Source organism: Empidonax traillii, unplaced genomic scaffold (assembly GCF_003031625.1).
Source record: "Empidonax traillii isolate 1590-97213 ecotype Southwest subspecies unplaced genomic scaffold, ASM303162v1 scaffold341:size590984, whole genome shotgun sequence".
Classification (NCBI taxonomy): domain Eukaryota; kingdom Metazoa; phylum Chordata; class Aves; order Passeriformes; family Tyrannidae; genus Empidonax; species Empidonax traillii.
In genome coordinates, this window is record NW_020955534.1 from 457,842 (window position 1) to 480,559 (window position 22,718).

The 22,718-nt window shown below is 40.0% G+C and overlaps 1 protein-coding gene across 2 annotated transcripts in view; it reads right to left on the reverse strand.

The window, feature by feature from the left end:
- Nucleotides 1-3,597: 3,597 nt before the first annotated feature.
- The window catches only part of RLF (rearranged L-myc fusion), a 47,888-nt gene continuing 28,767 nt past the window's right edge, over nucleotides 3,598-22,718 (reverse strand). For both annotated transcript variants that reach the window (XM_027892175.1, XM_027892176.1), the window contains exons 5-8: nucleotides 21,313-21,515; nucleotides 15,266-15,402; nucleotides 10,875-11,016; nucleotides 3,598-8,885 (exon numbers count right to left, since the gene is read on the reverse strand). In XM_027892175.1, the coding sequence (XP_027747976.1) occupies nucleotides 4,158-8,885; nucleotides 10,875-11,016; nucleotides 15,266-15,402; nucleotides 21,313-21,515 (5,210 nt within the window). In that variant the 3' untranslated portion in view covers nucleotides 3,598-4,157. The remainder of the gene's footprint in view (nucleotides 8,886-10,874; nucleotides 11,017-15,265; nucleotides 15,403-21,312; nucleotides 21,516-22,718) is intronic.

Sequence of the window (22,718 nt, forward strand, 5' to 3'; positions counted from 1 at the left end):
GCTGGACTCGGGTGGGCTGGGCTGGACTGGGATGGACTCGGGTGGGCTGGGCTGATCTCGGCTGGACTCGGGCTGGGCTGGCTCCGCTCAGCTCAGCTTCTCTACCCTAGTCAGGAGCCCACAGAGCTGGGTCAGCCTGGCAAGGATCAGGGTGTCAATGAACCAGATGTTCAAATTATTTTTCTTAAGTTGCCCAGACCGTACACAATAATGCATAGATTGTCCAAATCCTTTTACAGCAACACTAATAGAAGTACAAAAATTAACACTGACTACTCTAGTACTCACTGATTTTCTCTCCCGTGCACACTGCAGGCAGTCCCTTGGTTGTCTTCCAACAGCTGCTTTTTATCTCTGTGCAGTGCAGTATCATCGACTCTTAATTCTACTGTGGTAAGCTCTGTTAAGTCATTCCTAAAATAAAGCAGGGTGGCACACCACATCTTCCATAAAGTCATTTGTTTGGCTGCTTGCTCTCCCACTGCAGACAGATACTGCTGCAGGGAAATTCCCAGAATGTGGGTTCCTTCCTTCTCCTGGTCAAGCCACAAAGGATCTGCCACAGAGCCAAGCAGCTGTTATGGACCACCCCTGGGGATGAGATGAGGCAGCAGTTAACTCGGCACACAGTAGTGACTGACTCACGTAAAGGACCATGAAGTGGTCTTCCCAGTACAAGAGAGACATGGAGCTACTGGAGTGAAGGGCCATGAAGGTAACGAAGGGACTGCAAAATCTATGATATGAAGGAAGGGTGACTCCCTCAGTGTTTTACAACACTTTAAGCATTTCTTGTAATGGTTTTTGCCTAACTCAAGTTTATTCTGAAGGTAAGCACATCTCTTTTCCTGAGTCAGAATAAACCAAAAATGTTTTGGGAAATAAAAAGTTACAAACCCACAAGGAATCAAGGGTTTATTTGGAGCCAAAACACCTGCTTAATATTTGGTCTCTGTAATGCTCCGTGAAGACAGCACAGTGCTGCTGAAATCCAGAGCTCACCCAGCAGCACTGGGGACACATGTGCCACACAGAGCACAGCAACTGTGAAACACAGAGTGACACATTACTAGAGGAGTTAATGAATGCTCCTGTTTTGCCAGGTCTTGACATGGCATTTTAGTATCAATCATCTAGTTTCTACCAGTTCGAAGTATAACAGAACCTGTTTGTGTATTTTTAATAATTAACTTTTAATAAAATAATGCCAACTTCATTTTCTCATTTTCTATCAGTTACCTTTGTTAACTATTTATCAGAATGGCCTGCAAAACATATTGAAGCCCAGCATTTTCTCAAGCTGATACGTTCCCGCAGAAGAAATACTGCCAGAGCAGATGAGGCAGTGCTGCTCCTAATGAGGCCTGCTACTGGCTGCCACTTTTCTGCTTTCACAGAGGAAGCTGTAGAAATTCATCCAAGATAGCCATGCTAGAGCTCTCCCTGGCACTGCACTGCATCTGAAATAATCCCATTCCTACTTCCGTCTCTATACTTGTAAATCTTAAAATAATTTCAAGAAGAGCAACACCTCTCCTGTCCCACCTCCCCCTCTCCAAACTCACAGGGAATACTGTTGTGGGGAGTCAGGAGAGCAGAAGGGATGAAAGGCACCAGCTGTAACCTTTAGAGGGGAAGACCAGGTTTAGCACCTCACAGGGCAAGACAAAGGCAAGGTGGTTTAATTTCAGACTCCCCCACTCTCTGCCATAACCATGCTCAGATTCGTGACAAGACATGGGAGGAATAACTGGAAACTGAATTTCTCTCAAACAATTCAAGGTAGTCAAGATGCAGAATTTGTAAAATAATGTCACAAGGCTTTTCCAGCAGCATAAAATTTAAAGATCTTTGCAAAGGCAAACAGAAAACAACAGGTAAGAAAAACCACGGAACTAACCCGTTGGCTCTGCTGAGCCCTACCAGAAGGACAGAAGTCAGCCTGGAAGATCTCTCTCTGTAAAGGTATTTACAGTTTTTTACTAACCATGAGAACATGGCAGGGTAGCCAATTGGGGAATTTAGGCACATACAACCAATAAACATATTAAATCCACACATTAAAAGGCAGCAATTTTAAAAATGGAAGCAATGTTCTCTGATTATGAACATGCACCTGTGTTTTCTGAGTCTTCTGCTGTTCACAGTACTTCTCTTTTTTAGGAAGGCAATGTGAAGGTGTTCCTTTACTGTGGAACAAAAAATTTCTCTGGTATGTCTGAAAGCAAGAAGCTGGAAATATTACATCTTAACTGTAAGACAAGTTCTGGTAGCACTTGGAAAGGAAAATGATGGCCTACCTCATGGCATGAAAACAGAAATAGACAGTAAAAACTCTTCAGACCATTACCCTTTTGTGGCCTCCTTTCCTGGTGCCCACCTGTGACAGGTAATTAGATCAGACAAGCCCAAGAAGAAACTGGGATAAAGATGGGGATTCAAGCTGTACAGTTTTGATGCTGTGACACCTTTTGTCTCGCTAAGACAGAAGCGCCTTTTTTAGATGACAAACAAGTGGACTTCAAAGACTGAAATACACTGTTGGTCTGTGAACTGGGCAAGATATAATTTTTGTAACAATGAAGGAGCTGATTGACCAGTGTTGCACTGGTATCTTTCAACAAAAATATCAGCACCTTGAGTCCACTTAGTAAAAGTCCTGGCAGTGCACAGAATGCCACATCACTACAGGAAAATGCCTCCAAGACGCTTTTGTGCAGCCCCTGAGGAAAACCCAGTCACCACTTTCTATACGCAACTCTTGGACTGAGGAGCGTCGCACGACTTGTCTCCACATCTGGCAGACAGAAATGACATTTGTCTCTCTCTATTCCTGTGGTATATTCCAGCCTATGGAAATAGCAGTAATGAACAGCAGCAACCTACTCAATGGGCTCTGTAACACCACGTGTGCAACAGATACCACCCTGCCCTGTGTACAGTGGTGGTGATTCACACGCATGCAGTAACTCATTTGGTAAGAGCAGAATTATCTCTGAGGAAATGAAAGTTTCACACACAACTTGTTCCATGAGATTACAGAATTGTCACAGAATTCATGTGTAGTGTGCAAAATTGTTTATGTATCAAGTGGCAGGACTAAATTTTTAATAGAAAAGCTAGAACTCTGAAGAAGTTTAACACAGCTTAAGCACAGTAGGATTGTATAAGTGTAATTTTGTATGATTTTGTAGAGTTCTTCGGTGGCAAGTTTGCAGCAGAGCTTAAATGAAGAGCATACAAGAAATGCAAACTTGGTCACAGAATTAAAATGAAGCATGTTCCTTATTTCTGGACAATTTTTGTGGTCCCAGATCCCTCCCAATTATAAAAAGAATTCACAAACTAGATTTTATTCACTGTCAAAAAAGCTATCTGGGGAACCCAAAATGTGCACTGATACTCTCATAAGACATAATTTGCTTGGAATTCTGGCACACTCATCACACACTCAGGTGGTGCCACACAGTCTCAGAAGTACCTTCTGCCTTTAAAGGAACAAAAATTTTCTTGTCTCTAATTGACAAAGTGCTTTCTGCCTGTACTAATTATAATTCTTTCAAATCTGAAAAAAGCACAGAGAATGTTGTAAAATAAAAGTAATACTTTACTTTTCTGTATCTATTTCATTTGTCTGATAAATTATCTACAAATGCATAAAACTTAAGCAACATTTTCCAATGCACTCAGAATGGTCCCAAACTCAATTACAAGCACATTAAAGATTTACTGTACAGTAAACAAATGGGTGAAAAACTCTAATTTATTGAAACTCATAACTCAAAAAATATAAGATGCTGTAGTGTACAATATGTTACACAAAGCACCCTAGGGTGCACATTCAAGTCAAGTAATAACTCCATCGCCCCCCAAACCCTGGTACCCCAGTACTTGTTCCATATACAATCATGCACATTTACTCTTCAAGAGGAAGCCCCCAGTATTCTGATGTGTTAAATAGCACCAAAATCACCATTGTTCATTGAAAAAATTGGGGAGCTAAATTAACTTGGCCGATACTTTTGACAGATATTATACATTCATGGAATTAAACAGTCTAAACTAACCTAAAAGTGTGTACTGTAACAATTACTGTTCTAATTTGAAGTTCTCCCCATATAGCAGTAGTGGAGGCAATCCGCTCTAAGTTAAGCTACTTACGTACTTCCTACACACAGCTCATCTGCCTTTTTTGTTGGAAATAAGTCTATGAGAGGTGTGGAAAACTTGGATCGTTCAAGAACAACTACTGGTCGTAAGTAATGCAGCTGTTTTAAGGCGAGGTCTCCACAGTCCGTTAGGGCCTTATCCAGGATTGCCCTCAGATTTTCTAAAGAAGGGGCAGATGAGGACTCTGACAGCAAGGGCTGGATCTCTGTTAATTGCCCAGGATTATTGGGGGTTATGGGTACATTTTCATCATTTACAAAGCTGTTTACTGGTGTATCCCCCTGACTGTCTTCCTCTTTTTTCATGGTTTCACCTATTGGCAACTGCTCAGAAGACTCCCACTCTAATACCTCATCACAATCATCATCATCATCATCATCATAGTCTTTTCCCTCACTTTCCTGAATAAATTTTAAAAATGAAGACTCGAATCCCATTGGTTTATATGTCTTTAAATCAAATGGTTTGGACACTGGAGGCTTCTGAAATTTGTCTTTTGTAGCACAAAGTACATTTCTTTTTCCATTCAGATTAATTGCACTATGCTGACATCCTTCTGGGTCTTTCTCTTTTGGCAACTCTAACTGTAAACTGGAGAAACAAGGGCTTTTCTCTCTTTCACTGTTTTCAGAAAAATCTTCAGTTTTAGACACAGCTGTCTCCCTGACATCAGGCTCTTCAAAACAGGTGTTCTTTGAACTGTGGTTATATTTTAAAGTGCCTGAATGCACAAAGGCACTAGCATCAAAACTCACACTACTAGGTGGACTTTGTTTTTGGTCTTCATTGCTCACTTTTGGAGGATCACAGGCAGGGTTTGGAACAAGAGGTTTGTCGCTTTCTTGCACAGGCTCAGGATTAGCTGATTTATCCTCGTTAACTTCTACATCTTTTCTATCCAAGTCTGAAGCTGTGTTAGAGCAAGACTGCTTCTCAGTCATGATGCCACATTTAACACAAAGAACAAGTTTCTGAAGGCGCTGTTCTATGTACATGTTGGTCATCTGGTGTGTGCGCTTATAGTGCCTCACTATGCTGCTTTCCAGTTTGACAACAGACAGGCACCCCTGGACCATGCAGGGATACTGGGTCTGGTTAGACTTCTCTTTGCACATTTGCAGGGCTTCCTCTTTTGTTTTGAAACTCAGCAAATGTTTTTCTCTACTTTTGCTAATTCTTTTAGCTTTTTCTTTTATTTGCTTCCCATTCTGCTTGCTTGTGTCAAAGCTGTCTTTCAAATAATTTTGCTCATTTTTATCTTTATCTTCATTATCTTCCTCCTCTTTCTGATTTCCAAAGAGACTATCATAATATTCACTGTGTCTGAAATACACATGTTGAGAATAGTGACTGTAATTTGTGAAAATTCGATTGCAGCCATTAAGGTCACAATGGATTTCAAAATCTTTGTTCAATTTTTCTTCATTGGCATGTTCTTCTATTAGATGCTGTTTAAGCTTATTAAACGTATAAAATACAGCAGGGCAGTGCGCTTGGTTACAAGCAAATCTGGCAGACTCAGCTTCAGAAAGCAGTTTTTGATCCTCTAAGATTTCATTGTGGAAGTCACTACAATGCTTAGCAAGAGCTTTAGAACACAGAAAACGCTTACCACAGTCTTTGTGTTTGCATGCAAATATTTTTTTACATTTGACAAGTTCCCTCTTCGTTCTTGCTTTGTCTTTTTCTAAGCAGAGCTGTTCCTTATTGTACTGGTGAACGGTTCTGTAATGGCGTATCAAACCTTTCTGGTTTGTAAATGCCGAGTTGCAGCTTTTATGTATACAATGAAATGGTTTGTGGTACTTATGCAATATGTAACATAAGTTTCCTTTAGCAACTGTTCTTTTGCTTCCTCTTCCCTGTCTTGCTTCCAGTTCTTCCCTATGAGTGTCCAGAGAACCTATGTTAGATGCTTTTCTTGTTACATTATTGTCTGTCTCTTCACTGGACTCCAAGTCTGTCTCAGAACAGCAGTCATCCTTCTTCGGGAGACACAGCTGTTCAGAGTGGTCTGAATGCTCAGGGAACCCAACGCTGTTTGCACAGGCAGGTGCTGGAGCAGTGCCATTCTTATGCACGTCCTCTGTACATAAACCTACATGATTAAGCTTTTCGTTAGGACACACCTTGTGAGCCACCCTCTCACAGCCAATCTGATGTTTGTTTCTATAGTGAATTCGAAGATGTGTTTTTCTTGTAAATGACCTTTGGCAAATATGACACTTAAATGGTGAATACCGATGCTGGAACATATTTAGCTGAAGAACCATTTCCTTTGAATAGTTATGCTTTCTAACATAATGCATTAAGAGAGCTTCTCTGGTCACAAACTCACAGGTACATCCTTGACATTCACAGAAAAACGGTTTAGCTGCCAGTTGAGTAAGGTACTGGCTGGGTAAATTACCTTGCTGCTCTTGAAGCTGAAATTCTGAGGTAGTTTCATCAACTAACTCAGGGCACTTGGCATCCCTAGATGAATAGCCTCCAAAAGGTCTGTGTCTCGAAGAATTCTGAATGTTAGCATTTTTTAAGCTTAGATGTTTCAAACCTAACATTAGTTCCAACATGTTATCTTCAATATTTGATTCTTTAGAACTGTCATAAAAAGACATTTCTGGGGAAGAAGGACAAGTTTCCTCCCTCAGACCATTGCTTCCTTTAGCATCTACAGCACAACATACACTTTCTGGAGAGTCAGCATTCGTATCGGAATTATGACCTAACTCTGTATTAATGTCTGTAGGGGATTTACTGTCCTGAGCATCACTCAACAGATCGAGGAAGTATTTAGTTTTCATCTCCATATTTCTTTTACCTTTAAAGCTGTATGGATGGGCCCTTCGAAGGTGTTTCTGCATGCTCCTGGAATTTTTGTGGATGGAACAGCAGCCTTCAAAACCACAGGAAAGGGTTTTTTCATCAAAGCAAACTGCCACATTTGAACAATGTTGTTTCACATTTGCTGGATGGAAGACTCCTTCCTGGGACACAACTAAACCTGGAACTGACTGGCTGTGAGCCACTGTTTCAAGCAGCAAAGGAGACGCCCGACCTTGGCTTACTGCTGCATCTGCTCTGTGCTCCCCACAATGCAGGCTGTAATTACTTTCACTGTTAAGATCTTCACTGTCAGAGAGAGATTCTTCCTTGACCTGTGGAATTTCCTGCGAGCCTGAGGGATCCAAGTTATCATTGTGATTGGAATTCTCAGATTGTTCAAGCAGCTGAGACTCTTGGAGATAACTGCATTTGTCTTCTGAAACTGACCTTTCAAGGTTCCCTTCCCCATTTGACACTTGGATATTATGTGCTGCGAGGTGATTCTGAAATTCAGTTTTTGAATAATAAAACTTTTTGCAACCAAAGAAGTTGCAGGTGTATGATGCATCTCTGAAGTGCTGCGCCTCGTGATGGTAAAGCTGCCCTAAGTCACTGAAAACAATATTACAGCCATTTAGCTCACATTTATAACGAAGATCATCGTGTGTTTGTTTGTGATTGAGAAGCTCATTAACTGACCCAAACCTGGCATAGCAGTCCATGGACACACACATGTACGGCTGAGGCCCGCAGTGCACGCGCTCGTGCTCCCGCAGGTGGAAAGACGTCATGAAGTGCCGGCGGCAGAAAGCACACTTCTCCCTCCTGTTTTTCATATCCAAGTAGTGTTTTGCATTCTCATCATTGTTTTGATGTTCAGCTTTCAGATGTACACTCAAGTATTTAAACTGTTTGAATACTCTAGAACAATCTGTCCCAGGACATGGGTAGATGTCTCTGTCTTGCAGCTGGCAATTTTCCAGTTGGCTGAATGTCACATATTCATGTGTGTCATTGTCAAAGCTTTCAGGGAACTGTGACTGGTGTGACCCTTCCTGAAATGCTGGTGGTGGACTGCCAGAAGCTGTTGTCTTTTGTGGTGATGTCTCTTTTTTCAGAATTATTTTCTTTTTAGGTCTGTGTGTTCTACTAGGTGGCATTTTAACATGTTCCATTACATGTGGTACAAAAAATTCCTTTCTCTTGAACTTTTTTGTGCATACAGGACATGTATAAACACCATCTTCCATATGCATCTTAGAATGATGCAGTATTCTGGCCTCTATACACTCCCTTTTGCAGAGCACACAAAAAAACTTGTATTGAAGCCATCTCTGGTATCTTTCTGAAGAACCAATTGGTTTTTTTACTCTTGCTTTTTCCTTAGGGTGGTTCATTGTGTCTTTCTCATCGTAATATTTGTGTTCTTTTGCCTCATCATAGTCACTAAAGAAAGTTTCTAACATGTCAGTTTCATTGAGTGACATATAACCACCTGTATCATCTTCGGAATCAGAAGCTACCTTCCCTAACAGTTTAAGGCAATGACGCTTTAAAGTCTTCCAGTCCCAAAATTCAGGATCAAATGGCCAATAGGCTTTCAAAGCTAACAGCAGCTCACAGCGGAGTGAATTGGGAACCACTGCGTTTTCTTCATCAAATTTTTGATCTGGTTGCATATAGAGCTCTTCCAATGCATTAAATCCACTCAAAGTTGGCTCAAGTAAAAATTCTGTGAGCTGACAGGCTCTTCTAACTTCAAGGTCTTCTGGTAAAAGACATGCAATTGTTTTACACACGGATGTCTTCATTTCATCGCTTCCACTGGATCTGATCTGAAGGGCTCTCACACATAACAAAACAGACACAGCAAGTCCTGCTTCTTCTGCCTGTTCCAAAAAAAAAAAAAAACCAACACAACAGAAAAACACAAACAACAAATGGTCACAAAACAAATGTTACTTTTCTTTAATAAGTACGTTCTTTCTAGGAAAAAAAAGCATGCAATGAGAGCATTCAGCAGACTACAGCTCATTCTGAATGCATTTAGGCTTCTGAGCGCCAAGTGCCTGGAGTCACTGAGCACCCTCTAGAGAGCTGTAGTTTATCTTATGTGAGGAACCTTTCTTGCTTTTCAAGCGATAGGAGCCACTGCATACTTAATGCACTCTGGAAGAGTCACACAAACTAATTAAGGTACTAGATGTTGCAAAATACCTTTCTAACTCCTCTCTTGAGTGACTCTCAACCACAAGTCAGATGACTGGCAGAGAATGGTGTAAACCTTCTATGTACATCCCTCCTACACCATCTACACGGCATATTGATGCAGAACATAGGGTACTGTGTAACAAGGAAATTTACAAAAATTCACTCCCTGAAACTAAAGAACCTTCCAAGCAGTACAGTAGCAGAAATTATTCCTGATGAAGATAACTAGTGTTTCACTTCCAAACAGTTTCTGAGGTGTCTGTGCAACTCTGAGGTGCTGCTCAATAGTATCAGTAAGATATTTTCATTAATCAAATGCTGATTTAAAAAAACTACATATTCCAAATTTTACCTGGACAAAATTGAAAGTTACCTTGTTCCAAGGGCCTATTTTTCAGCATAAAGAATCTGAATGCACACAACAACTATTTAGCCTTTTTAGTAAAGATAAGTAAGAGTGACGATACTTATGAATAACTTAGGAGAGCTGACATGTGGCTACCACAACCACACCTGCACCAGCTCAGACTGCAATCATCCAAAAGAACTAAGAACAAGTTAACAGAATTAGCAAGCTTTTATACTCAGCATTCACTGCCCACCATACATCAAACCATGCTTTTTTAATTCAGAAAAAAATTAAAAAGTTTAGCAGGAAACAAAGAAAAACCTGGTATATGGTTACCAAGATATTATGATTTTTATAGAAAGTGTACACTCATGCATGTCTTAAAGTAGAAACGGGCCAACTTTAGAGAAATCAGGACCAAACGTCTCTGTGCAATCCCTGGTGGAATGCACCTCTGCCAAACAGAGTTCTGGGCTATATGATCTGTCAAAAGGACAATCATGCAATCCTTCTCGTCCTACTCTGACTCTGAACCAGGGCTCTGGCACTCGCTCTGCTCTTGTCAGCTCACACTTCGTAACTCTTTTGGGTCACAGTATTGACTCCAGCCAGTGAAAGAGACTCACAGGCAAACAAACTTGAAACTGGAAAGAAATGTAATTGAAAAAAGGAATCTTGTATGTTTAATCCGTCTTAAGCCTAAATTAACCCATGACCATGTCAGAATGCAAAAAGCATGCTGAGTTGGCCTCCTGAGATCAATTAAAGTCTTTCTGTTAGTACTTAAATGGGGATGATGAGTTTATAAAAACTGCTGTCAAGTAATTTTTGCACCTTTCTGTGACTTTCTAGAGAGAAGCATCAGAAGAGAAAGTAAAAGTCCAAATGTGATTTTATCACATATTTTGAGGAAGATGCATTTTCTTAGAATACAAAAATATGAGACATTCGAGTCAAGTCTCCATCTCTTAGAGATGCTACAGAAAATTCTTGCATGCCTCGCTTCTGAGCAGGCAGCAGACCGAAACACAGCTGTGCTTTGTTTGCAAAATCCTACCATATGTACTTTCAAAGCAACAAACCTAACCCTCCACATTGAAGTGACTGAAGATCACTTCACAGGATCAGGCTGATACAAAACTACAATGGCAGGTGTTTTCCAGAGATTTTTATTAGTATACTATTAGGCACGTATTCAGAAAGCATGAATAATGAAATGTTATATTTCTTATCAGTTTAGTAGAATTACTAAGAAAATAATAAATTCATGTAAACAGCCCTGGCTGTGTCCAAAGACTCGGGACTGTAGCTTACTTACTTCTGACTGTATAACTCTTATCAAGAAAAATAAATGCTGTAGTGTTTTGGCAATGATGCCAAACTGACGACATCTCTCCAAAAAGGAATCTAAAGAAGGATCTATTCTTCTTTGCAGCTTGCTCCAGAAAAGTGTCAGTTCCCTGCAAGGAGTTGAAAGCAGAAAGTAAGAACATTGCAGATGCACACAATTTGTGCAGTCACACACTTCAGTTCAGAGCTAACTCCAGGAAAAATTTAAGTGTTATTCAAGGACAGCACACATTTCAATCAGGTCCTGTTCTCTGAGCAACAGTGAAGAGAACTATTGCTAAACAAGCACAGGATCAAAACAAAACGTATCTTCTAATACTGGGGAAAGACTCATCTTATTTAACGCAGGCATCTAGAGCGGCACGGACCTCATTTCTAGACAAGAAAAACAGTCCCACACTTGTAGAACTTTTACTTTTCACATTTAATTTAAAAAGGGTAATATGAATCATAATGGAAAGTAGCCATTTCTCTTCCACTAGGCAAGTAGCTTAGCTGCTGACACCTGCAGTCAGGTGATGTGGCTGCTACTAAAAGGGCAGCCCTCTCACAGACTGCCCTTTGCAAAGCATCACATAAGGGATCTGTAAGCTGAAGGTCATCTGCTGTCTGGGAGCAGTTATGTACTTTGCTACTTGTACCATAAGAGCACAAAGCTGTTCTGTTAAGCAATTTATTATGATCAAAGTAGCACAGCCAATGGAGGATGTAACCTGTCACTTGCTGTTGCTCTGCCACTACGTGGAGTGTCCAAAAGTAGTAGAGCCATAAGACCCTTATCTCTTACATCACTTGAGAAAAACTTTTCTTCTACTCCTTTGGTACAGCAAACTACCTTTCCTAACTTACCCACAGTGTGCATCAACTAAACACACAGGCTTCCAGCTGCAAGGTCAGTCACAGCCTCAAGACCCAACCATCAAGAACACATATCCAGGCAAACTTTAAACCAAACACTGGTGAGGTTCTTCCTCTGTATTACTGCAATCCTACTCTTCAATGCTAAGCCTAAAGAAAGGGAAATGGGTCTATCCTGGATCAGGTCTGGGATATCATTTTACTGCACAAAAATGGACAATGTTTACTGGTAACACTTTTTGTGGATCTTGTTTGGAGTTTTTTGTCTGCATTACTGAAACACCTTGAGATGCAATTAACACCCTTTCATAACAAGGAAGAGACAGCTGAGAAGCCAGATAGGCCTAAAAGGAATTACCATACAAGCATTACAACCCAGGATGTTATAATTTTAAATCCTAAAACAGAACTAGAGAGGAAAAAAAAAAAAGTAGAGACCCAGGATATCAGTAATGTCTTCTACTGCCCTTTAGCCCCCAAAAGCTGACAAAATGTAAAATTTAATTAAACATCAGAATGACAAATATGGAAGAACTGTATTAAGGGAAGCTCATGCAAAAAAAGCACAGAATATATATATAAAAGTATTAAAAAAAATTTAACTCAGTACTACCACAATAGAAAAAAATGAATTTGAAACATAGTTTATCAAGACACCATTCATTTTATATGTCTATTTATTACATTTATGTCACTTGGAGCTGGGAGAACAGCAAGAAAACGGCTTTACTCTGAGTAGCCTCTTACTGTCAATGCTGTTTTGCAGAGCAGTAAGTTTTCAGTGTTTGCCCTGTTTTCTCATACCACTCTTTCTTTCTGCAAAGCTAAAGCATCTTGCTGGAAGAGATCAAGGATAGTGATGAAGAAGAGTTCCTCAGGTAATCTTCACATATACGGAAATATAAAAACTGACAACTCCAAGTATTTGGGCAATGGAGAGAACAGAAAGATCTTCAGACAGACAAATATCCAGTAGTACTTAGAAGTTAAAAAAAAATAAACTTAACAGCATATCACACCAGAGAGAGGTTTTTGAAGTTCTGCTTAGCTAAAGTTCACACCTAAGGCCACTTGTATTAGTGGTAAAGATAGATTATTTTATGGGTTGATGAACTGCCTGACTCCCTGGACACTGGCAATCAGCTCACTCAGAACCACTGCCCCGAGCAGCACTACTTCTGTGACAAAGTTACAAACACAGCAGGTACCTCCAGTCTTAAGAGCAGCCTTATATACTGTTTTATGAATCTCAGCAAGAACCAGTGCAAAATTTTCCAGTTTTGGTGAGGAATAACATATACAAACCTAAGTTTGCTTTCATCTTCAGCTGTGAAATACAGCCTGACACCAAGAGCTAACTCGCATATCAAGATGGTTTGCTGATCTCCTGGAGGTACAAGCTAGAGGCTCCAGGATGATCTGAGCTAAGCTAAGCTATTCAAACAGCTTAACTTCTCCAACTACGCAAGAATCATAGTCAGAGGTTTGTGCTGAGACGGGGAGTTAGCACTGCACCATCAGGGAAATGGTGAGGCACTGAAGACAGGAGGGAAAGGAGGTAGATTTTCCCTTCCTAGACAGAGTGATATTACAGCTGAAGAGGTTTAACACCTTCCAGAAGCCTCAGTGTCACACTTCTCCTGTGGAACTTGTCTGACCACTAGGTAATCAGCATTACTCTGCAGAAAGGTATGTAGTTTTGGCTGGGTAAAATGATGTGCTTGCTGCAGGTTTGAAGGGCCAGAATCAGGACAAGAGATAAGGCAACCTTGTGAGTTGTCAAGAATAGACCTTTTGTTTTTTAACAGCAGCAAACTGTCAGGACTTGCTTAAGTATGAGTATGGTACCAAAGCTTCAGCTTTATCCACTATGCAATTCACAACGAGAAAATGACTAACACATCCTCCTTTTTCACCTGCAGTTCACAGCTGTCAACAGGTCTTTTCCTTTGTCTGATTTGCTGACCCAAATCCGTAACAGCACAAAGGGAAGCTGACCTGCAAATGACTCTGTAACAGATGGTCTCAGCTTTTTTTACTCTGCTCTCCTCTCAAAGATTTTTGGTAAATGTTTTAGTTATCTCTCAGTTCTGATCTATCAAATTACATAATGCACCAGAAGTACACTCTGAAAGGTGATTAAAGCTTAAATCATTTATTGACACCATTTGCGCGTATTAACACCATTACGCAGGCTTATGACTAAATACACAAAAAGTTATATTTTCTTATTAGCAATCAAAAACCAAAAGGTGTTAATGACACTGCTAGAAAAATTTTAAGTAGAGTTTAAATCATCTGCAAATCAAGCAGAGTACAATAACCATTCAACAACAATCCCGTTTGAACCAGACAAGACCTTCTTTGAAGTGACTTAAGCAACTGTTGCCCCTTAAAAACAGCAGTTGGTCACAGAAAAGATAATGCATTCAATTTAACTCATTGTTTATGTATTGTATACATTTATGTAATATAATTTACCTCATTAAATGTATATTTAAGCCTCTATAATGGCTCGCAAGCACCCACTACCATGTCATTCCTCCACATTAGTTTTAGCTGCAGGATAATACCAAATATCCAGTGAGTCCATCTTCACATTTTCTGCCTTTCCAGCCTGCTCTGGCATGTCATGCTTTTGACAGAGCTTAATTTACCTATGCAGGTAAAGCAACATTACCCTATCTTTTTTCCAGGGTACTGATCCAAATCAGCCCTGCAATGATTTCAGTGAATGCCAGAGTTTGTACAGAGCACAGCTCCTCATCTCTGTGAGCCTTAATACTCACTAAATCTGTAACGTGGAAGATCATGCTTCATCAGTTAAACTGGCTGATCTAACAAAAGCAATCCTCTAAATTAAAAGTTTTATGTCTTATCAGCCACTTGAATTCATCTACCTTGTAGCTAAATAACTGCTTAATCTACATCTGTGGATCCCCAGGAACACAGGTGAAGGTCAGTGAAAAGGCCACTTCATTGAACCACGCTGCACCATCAGACCAGCAAGGCATCCTGACTTTCAAGCAATAGTATTTTTTAAATAGACTTATAAAGTCTCAAAGTGAGAAGCAATCTGGTGGTCAAGAATTATTACACCTGTTTCACAAGACAGGAGTCTATCAGAAGGTGACTTCTTCCATCTGTGCTCCAGCATCCTGGAAGCTTTTCTCTCCAGTGGGTCCAGATAGCATCATTTGTGTGCAATGCTGTTGTGTAAGGACTGCTACGTACAATATTAGAACTTGAATTTATACATCTATACAATGTCAGTATTTCTGTTAGAAGACTTCCTTCTCCTGTTTCCACTTTTAAATGGTTCAAACGTTACTTTTGTCTAACTGCTCTATTACCATAGCAATTATTTATTTTGTCTCAAGTTATCTAGAAAGCACTTCAGTCTGATACACTTCTCAACTTAAGGATATATCCCCTTCCTCTAAGTATTGGACTCTTGCACTGAAGCCAGTGAGGAACAGTAGCAGCAATACTTCTACTTACCAAGAGCAATACACATTTGCTGTTTGAAGCTGATGAGTAAGATACGTTGTACAAAGAATAAATGCAGTGTTTTCTTGTCCCTCAGATTCCAGATTACAAATGATGTCCAATACCTCTTTGCAGTCCACCTTTGCAATCTTAAAGAAAAAAAATTAAAAGAAAAAGCACTTTATTCTCAGCATGTTTACAAAAGAAATGTGTGTTTACTGTATCAAAGGAAATGATCTCACAAACATACAAACAAAACATTAAACCTCTTTCTAATATCCAGAGATCGTGCCACACGTTCCAGCTACAGAATAAGCAAGAGAAGTTTACACATTTGTTCTGGTCTCGTCTCAGAGTTCTCTTTGGGACAAACTTTCCATGTTGGGCAGCATAGTAAAATACTTGCCTGTGGCAATCATCTGCCTAAGACTTCCCATACCCTTCCTCTGCAGCACTTGCAGACATTCTGGTGTTACTTTTGAAAATTAGAACCCAGGTCCGAAAAGGTCAAGAGTTACGAAAAAAAAGCCAGTCTTTTTCTCTTTGTCTGTAGGTACTGACTCTGAACAACCACACTCCAAAGCAAAATGTTAAAAACAGAAGTGTTTAGATGAGTGTGCTGGGTTAGGCAGAGGTAATTTTCTTCCCAGTGGCTGGTATGGGGGTTGCATTTGGTATTTGTGCTGGACACAGGGTTGATAACAGAGATGATATACAGATGTTTTTGTTATTGCTGAGCAGCGCATACACAGAGCTGAGGCTTTTTCTCCTTTTTGTAGTGGCAAGGAAGCTGGAAATGAAAGGGAAGCTGGGAGGGGACACAGCCAGCACAGGTGACCCCCAACTGACCAAAGGGATATTCCAGACCATATGATATCATGCTCATTACATAAAGGGGGGGGGGAAGGGGGAAGAGGAAGGGTGGAACATTTGGAATGACGGTGTTTGTCATCCCAAGTCTCTGTTGTACGTGATGGGCCCCTGCTCTCCTAGAGGTGCTGAACCCCTCCCTGCCCACAGGAAGCAGTGAATTAATTGCTAGTTTTGCTTTGCTTTTGCTTCACCTATTAAACTGCCTTTATCTCAAACTACAAGGTTTTGCACTTTTACCCTTCTGATTCTCTCCTTGATACTGCTGGTGGGGGAGTGAGCGAGCAACTGTGAGGGGCTTGGGGGCTTATACCATGGGGTTATACCATGACAAGGGAACACAAATCCCTTGGAAGTTTTGGAAAGCCTACTTAAGGCAACACATATCTGTGTATCAAACCAGGAGGTTAGCTTGGTCATAAGCCACAAGCAGTAATTATGAAGAGCTTTTACTATTAAGACAACACTATTTTTAATATATTTTTCCACTGGATCTATTCCACTTCACAGAACAGTCTGTACTCTAGCAATGCCTACTTTTAACAGCTGTTCATATTATAAACATTTAAAACCTCTTGTTCATCATTAAAAATAACAACTTAGAATGAACAATAGGAAGTTAAACTAATTCTCACAAACATCTCATTCAGCAGGAAGAGCAGAAGCAGTGCTATTACCTTAGTTTCTCATTTAGGCCTGACACTGAAATTCATTGAGGAGTATCAACATCTTCTAGGGTCCACTGACTTTTGCTGTTTAACTTGAGACCCAGGACTGAAGTTTTGCAGTAGACATTTCTAGAGCAGTTCACAAGCTGCAAGGGCTTGCAGATGTGCCATTTTTGCATTTGATAAAGTAACATACAGCAGATTATTTTTTGGGGAGATGGCGTTGTCACTGACTCACCTCTGGCAATACAGAAACCTTGAGGACTGATTTAAGCGACAATGCTTTGCTGTCTAAGAGGACAGACATCACTGCTCCTTGTATGTCAAGAGATAATAAGCCCAGACAGTATCTGCAAAGCAATTGCCACCTCTACCAGGCTGGGGAGGGCGGAAACACAAGCCCATACCAATGGGTGCATGACAGAACATTGAGGGTGTTCATCTGTGCCCAGGAGAGAACAGGCTGTTGGAACTAACAGGATGCTGCTGTGTGCCACCTCACCCAAACATTCCCTGCCACTAGTACCTTTCCTGTGCTGCCATCAATCTTTGGTACCTACAGGTACACCGGCCTGGAAGTTTGGGTGGGAAGTCTAGGTGAATACGTGACTGATAGTTGGGCAGCTCCAGCCTGCTCATAATATTTTACCATCTCTATCCACTCCGCTATTCCTATTCTTTACAATTTCCATCAGCATGTTTTATAAAGCAAATCTGGAAAGCAAAGCTAAGTAACACAAAGTTTTGTCTACGATAATTTGCACAATTATACACTGCCATCTCCTCAATACTACAGTAAATATTCTTAAATAATGCAGAAGCTGCCTGCAAGATGTAAGTCTGATCATCCAAATCTTTGGTTTTAGAAAAATAAAAATTGTCAGTGCCTGTAAATACAGGACATGTTTCCTTCACAGATCTGAAGACAACATGGAAGGCTACCTGTGAGTTACTTGGTCAGACATCACTTGACAGAGACCATACTCATCACCAATTCCATTACAAGGACAATCACTGAACAATACCATCTCTGTTTTAAAACCTACAAAGTTACACCCTACTTATTTCTAATGCTACAGAATTATAAACCCCACATTTTTATTAGCCCTCAGTTACTCCTCACTTAGACTTACACTGTAGCAAGACCTGGAACTTCTGCTGTGCACTGGATCAGCAGGATCAACACCCGCTCCAGCACACACTCGGCCTGGTGCTCGGAGCAGCCTACACAGGACATCAGAGCTGCTCTCATCACACAGAAATTAGCGTTCCTTTTGGACAAACACATTCAGGACATTAACTACTGAGTAAGCAAAAAGGTAATTTGTTTCAAGTCCTGTTTTTTTCAAACTTGGTCAGTGATGATCCATCTCGTTTCACATCTTGAGGTTTTTGCTTTTTATTTGTGGGGTTTTTCTTGGATTTGTTGGTTTGTTTTTTTTTTTTTTTTTTTTAAATATTAAAGACAAAATGTCCAAATGCACAGCTTGAAATCATCCAACAATATCCAGTCAGTCAATTAAGTGACAAACAAGATACATATTAAAGAATCTTTACTAAACCTGCAATGCTGACCATCCTTATTCTGTTACAAACCCAACAACTCAATGAAACTTACGAGACTACAGAATGAACACTGCCAAGTTATGTTAAATTAGAATTGTTGAAAAATGCTGGCATCCTCCCTGTGTTCTGTTAAAGAGGATGCCAGTTTTCTCCTCAAAGTTACTCCACAGAACATACAGCCATGTAAGTCTTTGTCCTCCATGTCATTTTAGTTTGAAGAAAAAGTTGTAACACTATAATGATACTTCATTTTTTATGTAATCATAAAAATTTCCTACACTAAGCTAAACCGCCTACCATTTTGTAGTAGGAATCATGTTAATACTCCTTATTTGGAGAGGGCCTCCAAAAGATGACTGTTTCACAATTGAATTTTTTATGAATGGGATAAAGGGCACTTGCTTAAATTCAGATTCCCTGAAGTGCTTTACTCTCAGACTTTGGAACAGTCTTTCCCAAAGAAAGTCGAAACCAAAACATCTCCTTTGACAATAGGAGTTGGCTATATGAAGATTATATGACCTACCAAAGACGTTAACATTCAGCAGAGATGACACTCAATTTGGCTTTAATTTTAATTGGTTGTTGCATTTGAAAACACTGTTTTAATGTTACATGTGGCTGGCACTTGCCTTGCAGAGAAAACCATCTTAGACTGTGGAACATTTGGGGCTTCATGCTTTTGCAATAGTAATAAGTGTTATTAGTTAATTAAGTAACTACTGTGCAAGAGAACTGCTTTAATAATGATTTTAATTTATCCCACAAAATTCGAGCCAAACATTGGAATTGGTCAACCTGACATCAACCCCGAATTATGTTACTTTCTACATTTTCACAGAGCAGAACAAGACTCTAATAAACAAACAATTCTATAGGTTTATTCCTTGTTACACGTATGCCTCAGGATCAATTCAAGATGCCAGGAGGTACCAGAAATGTAAGGGACAACTTTATACACAGTGTATCCACACACATCCCCAGAGTTATAACCACGCATGCACATGTGTGTACATATCTCTACAGACGTGTGCACATACAGATATATACACACACACATACATATGTGTATATGTATGTTATTGCTTATAGACATAGATATAAATAGTTTACCAGCCTTAACTTACTGGAACTCAGTAATTTACCTTCCACACCTGACTTAGCCACCTCCAGCTCCTCTGCAAAGGGATGATCATACATTGTCTATTCTTCCAATATAAAATTCTTTCTCTCCAATCCTCCCCCAGCTATCTTCACTCCTATTCAACCCTTCTCAAACATTTACTTTTTTAGCCAAGCCCTGCTCCTCTACCTACCCCATCCTACTCTGAACTTCAAATTTCATTTAACTCTTGTTTCTTTCACTACCGTTTGTTCCCTCTTTCCCCTGGTGGTTTTTGGTCATTGCCATCTCTCATTCCCTAACAGCTGCCACTCTTTGAACTCTTCATCTTTCACCTTTTCCCATCCTTTTTCCCCACTTGTCATTAGACCTGACAATTTTCTACCTGAGGAAGATCGTAGGTAACATGAATGTGTAATGGAATTCTTGTCTCTGAGGACAAAGGTGTGAACGAAAAGTGTTTTAGAAGTCTCGCACTCCTGAAATCCCGTAAGAGTGCCAACTACACAACACCTGTGACTGAGCATGCAAAGAAACATGCCATGCAATCCAGTTATTTAAAACTTTCTGGCACTGGAACACCACTAACTTTACACTTTTTGCAGCACTGGCTACAGGTCCAGTTAAGTCAATAAACTACTGTTTTAAGATACTCCTTTGATGCTTAGTGGCTTCACTTTCCCATAAAATGTTTAATTCAGAAATTACCATAACTTGATTCAATTAATAAATCTGTGTTTCAACTTTTATACTTGACTGGCAAGAAAAGACTGTTCTGAGTATCAAGGTAAAACAGCTACAGCTACACTTTGCAACGCTTAAAATAAACTAAAAAGAAAACAATTTAATATGATTTCTCTGCCATTCCTCTGAAGCAGCCAATCCAGTCAGAGAATATGCTGCAAGTTACCCATAAACTCTAAAACCTCCAGCATGCAGACTGTGTCTGCAGTGAGCTGTTAAACGCATTCCCTGCTCCTACAGCACACAGAAGGCAATCTGGCTCAAAGTGCAGACTGAAGAGAGACCTATGCAAATATCTGTATTTCAAAAGAAGTATTTTTAAAGGAATGTTAATTAGGATATTTAACATGTACAACAAGAACAATCTGGCACTCATGCAGGAAATGCAGACAGAGTTGCCTTTATTTTTTTTTTTTTTAATATCTCAGGCTTCCCCCAATTTCACTGAGGTTTACTTAAAATGTCCAAGTCCAACATTTACAACTACACCAAGTGCATACAAGTCTAACAAGTGAGACTGATCCCATAACAGGGGTGTGACATCAAGAGGCAACAGAGGCAAGAATCAGTTGTGTAACCACAGTTACTATGGCAATGCATGAACACGAATCATTGTTATGATTGTTACTGTAATAGGAAGACTAATTGCTAAAAACAAGTTTAGAGGTTCATGAAGAACAACTCTAAAGGGGATTTTGTTTGCTTTGTGATTTTTTTTCTTGAAACTTTTTTTTCTTAGGTCAGAACAACTAGAAGAAAAACAATTGCTCTGGTACCATTGCTTTGGGTCAGAAAAGACAGCTTTCCAGTTATATTTTTCTTACTACTGGAACTGAAGTGACAAGTTTTATTTTAAGATTTCAAACATCTAACCTCTAATGCAAGCATACATACATACTATCCACACATTTTATCCACAGCAGCAGTTCATACAAATGTTCTTGCCTACTCCAGTCTGCAATAGATCATTCTTCTTTTGGAACCCTGTTGCAACAGTTTCACTCTTCAGCTTCAGCTTTTAGTATTACAGACATAAATTCTAAAATGCTTGATAAATATACATTAAAAAGGCACTACGGATTACTAACCTCCTTAATGGAGTCTTCATTAGGCAGCATTGAACACACACATGTGATGTAGGCTTGGCGAAAAGATGAAACATTTGCAATTTCTGGAGAATCTGCACACAATTTTGACAATAAAGTGGCTTGGGGGATGCAGTTTGACTTCATCAAATGTTTTATTCGCATCTGCAGAAAGGAAGGCCCTTCTCGTGTAATCAATTTATTAGCTAGGAAAAGAAAAAAGCCTTTGAGAATAGACCAATTTACAGGTGACACTTAACTGAAATTGTCTCACTGCATTCACACTTCTTTACAAATTTGTGTAAGCATGGTCAGTGTTCTTAGGAAACTCTAGGCACGATTGGAAGTGACAGCAATGGAATATCTTCTCCCAAACTGTGTAGGAAAAGGCGGCTGGGCTATGGAAAACAGATGCACGCACCATCCCCCACCTCCCTCCAAAGACAGCCCCATTAAGGCAGTAAGGACGTGTATGCCACAGCAATGGCTAAAGGATCACACTAGACAGGTATCAGGAGTTTAACTGAGATTCAGAATCTTCACCTTTTAATTGTAACTTCATATTCCAAAGAACCACAAACATTCAAACCAACCATTACATGCTTTTCAACCAGAGAGTTTTCCACCCAAGTTGTTAAAACCCCATATAATGCAAAAATATACAGAATTAAGTTGAGGGTGAAAATGTTATCTTTGCAGTACTTTTGAAGAACTGTGTTTAGGACATGCTAGGCTTATGCTCTAGATCAACCAAATACAACTTATCATTATGAGACTTGATAACTAATTCAAAATTCAATAGTAAAAATGCAACTTCAGATTATTTTTGTAAGCAGTTAGCAAAATGTACTTATTTGGATTAAAAACTTCACAGATTTAGTTTCATTCTCTTCCAAGTTGTTTATCATAGAAAAAAGTTCAGTTAAAAAGGACCTGTAAATCCTGCTCCTCACAGGACTACCTGAAATTAAATCATATGACTGCAAGCATCAGCCAAATACTCCCTGAACTCTGGCATGTTTGGTGTTGTAATAATTTTTTGGGGGAGCCCATTCCAGTGCCCAATCACTCCCTGGGTGAAGAGCCTTTTCCTAATGCCCAACCTGTGCTGCCCCTGACACAGCTTCATTCCATGTCCTTGTGTCCTCTTGCTGGCCACCAGAGACAGGAGATCAGCACCTCATCCTCCACAGCCCCTTTGAGGAAGGTGCAGACTGTGATGGAGTCACGCTTCAGCATTCTATCCTCCACGCTCAACAGGCCAAGTGACCTCAGCTGCTCCTCACAAGGAAGAGCCTCAAGGCCTCTCTGTGCCTTGGCCACAATCCTCTGGACAAATCTATTAATCTGATGTCCTTCTTGTATTGAAGCACTCAAAACTGCCCTGAGGACTCGAGGTGAGTGCACCC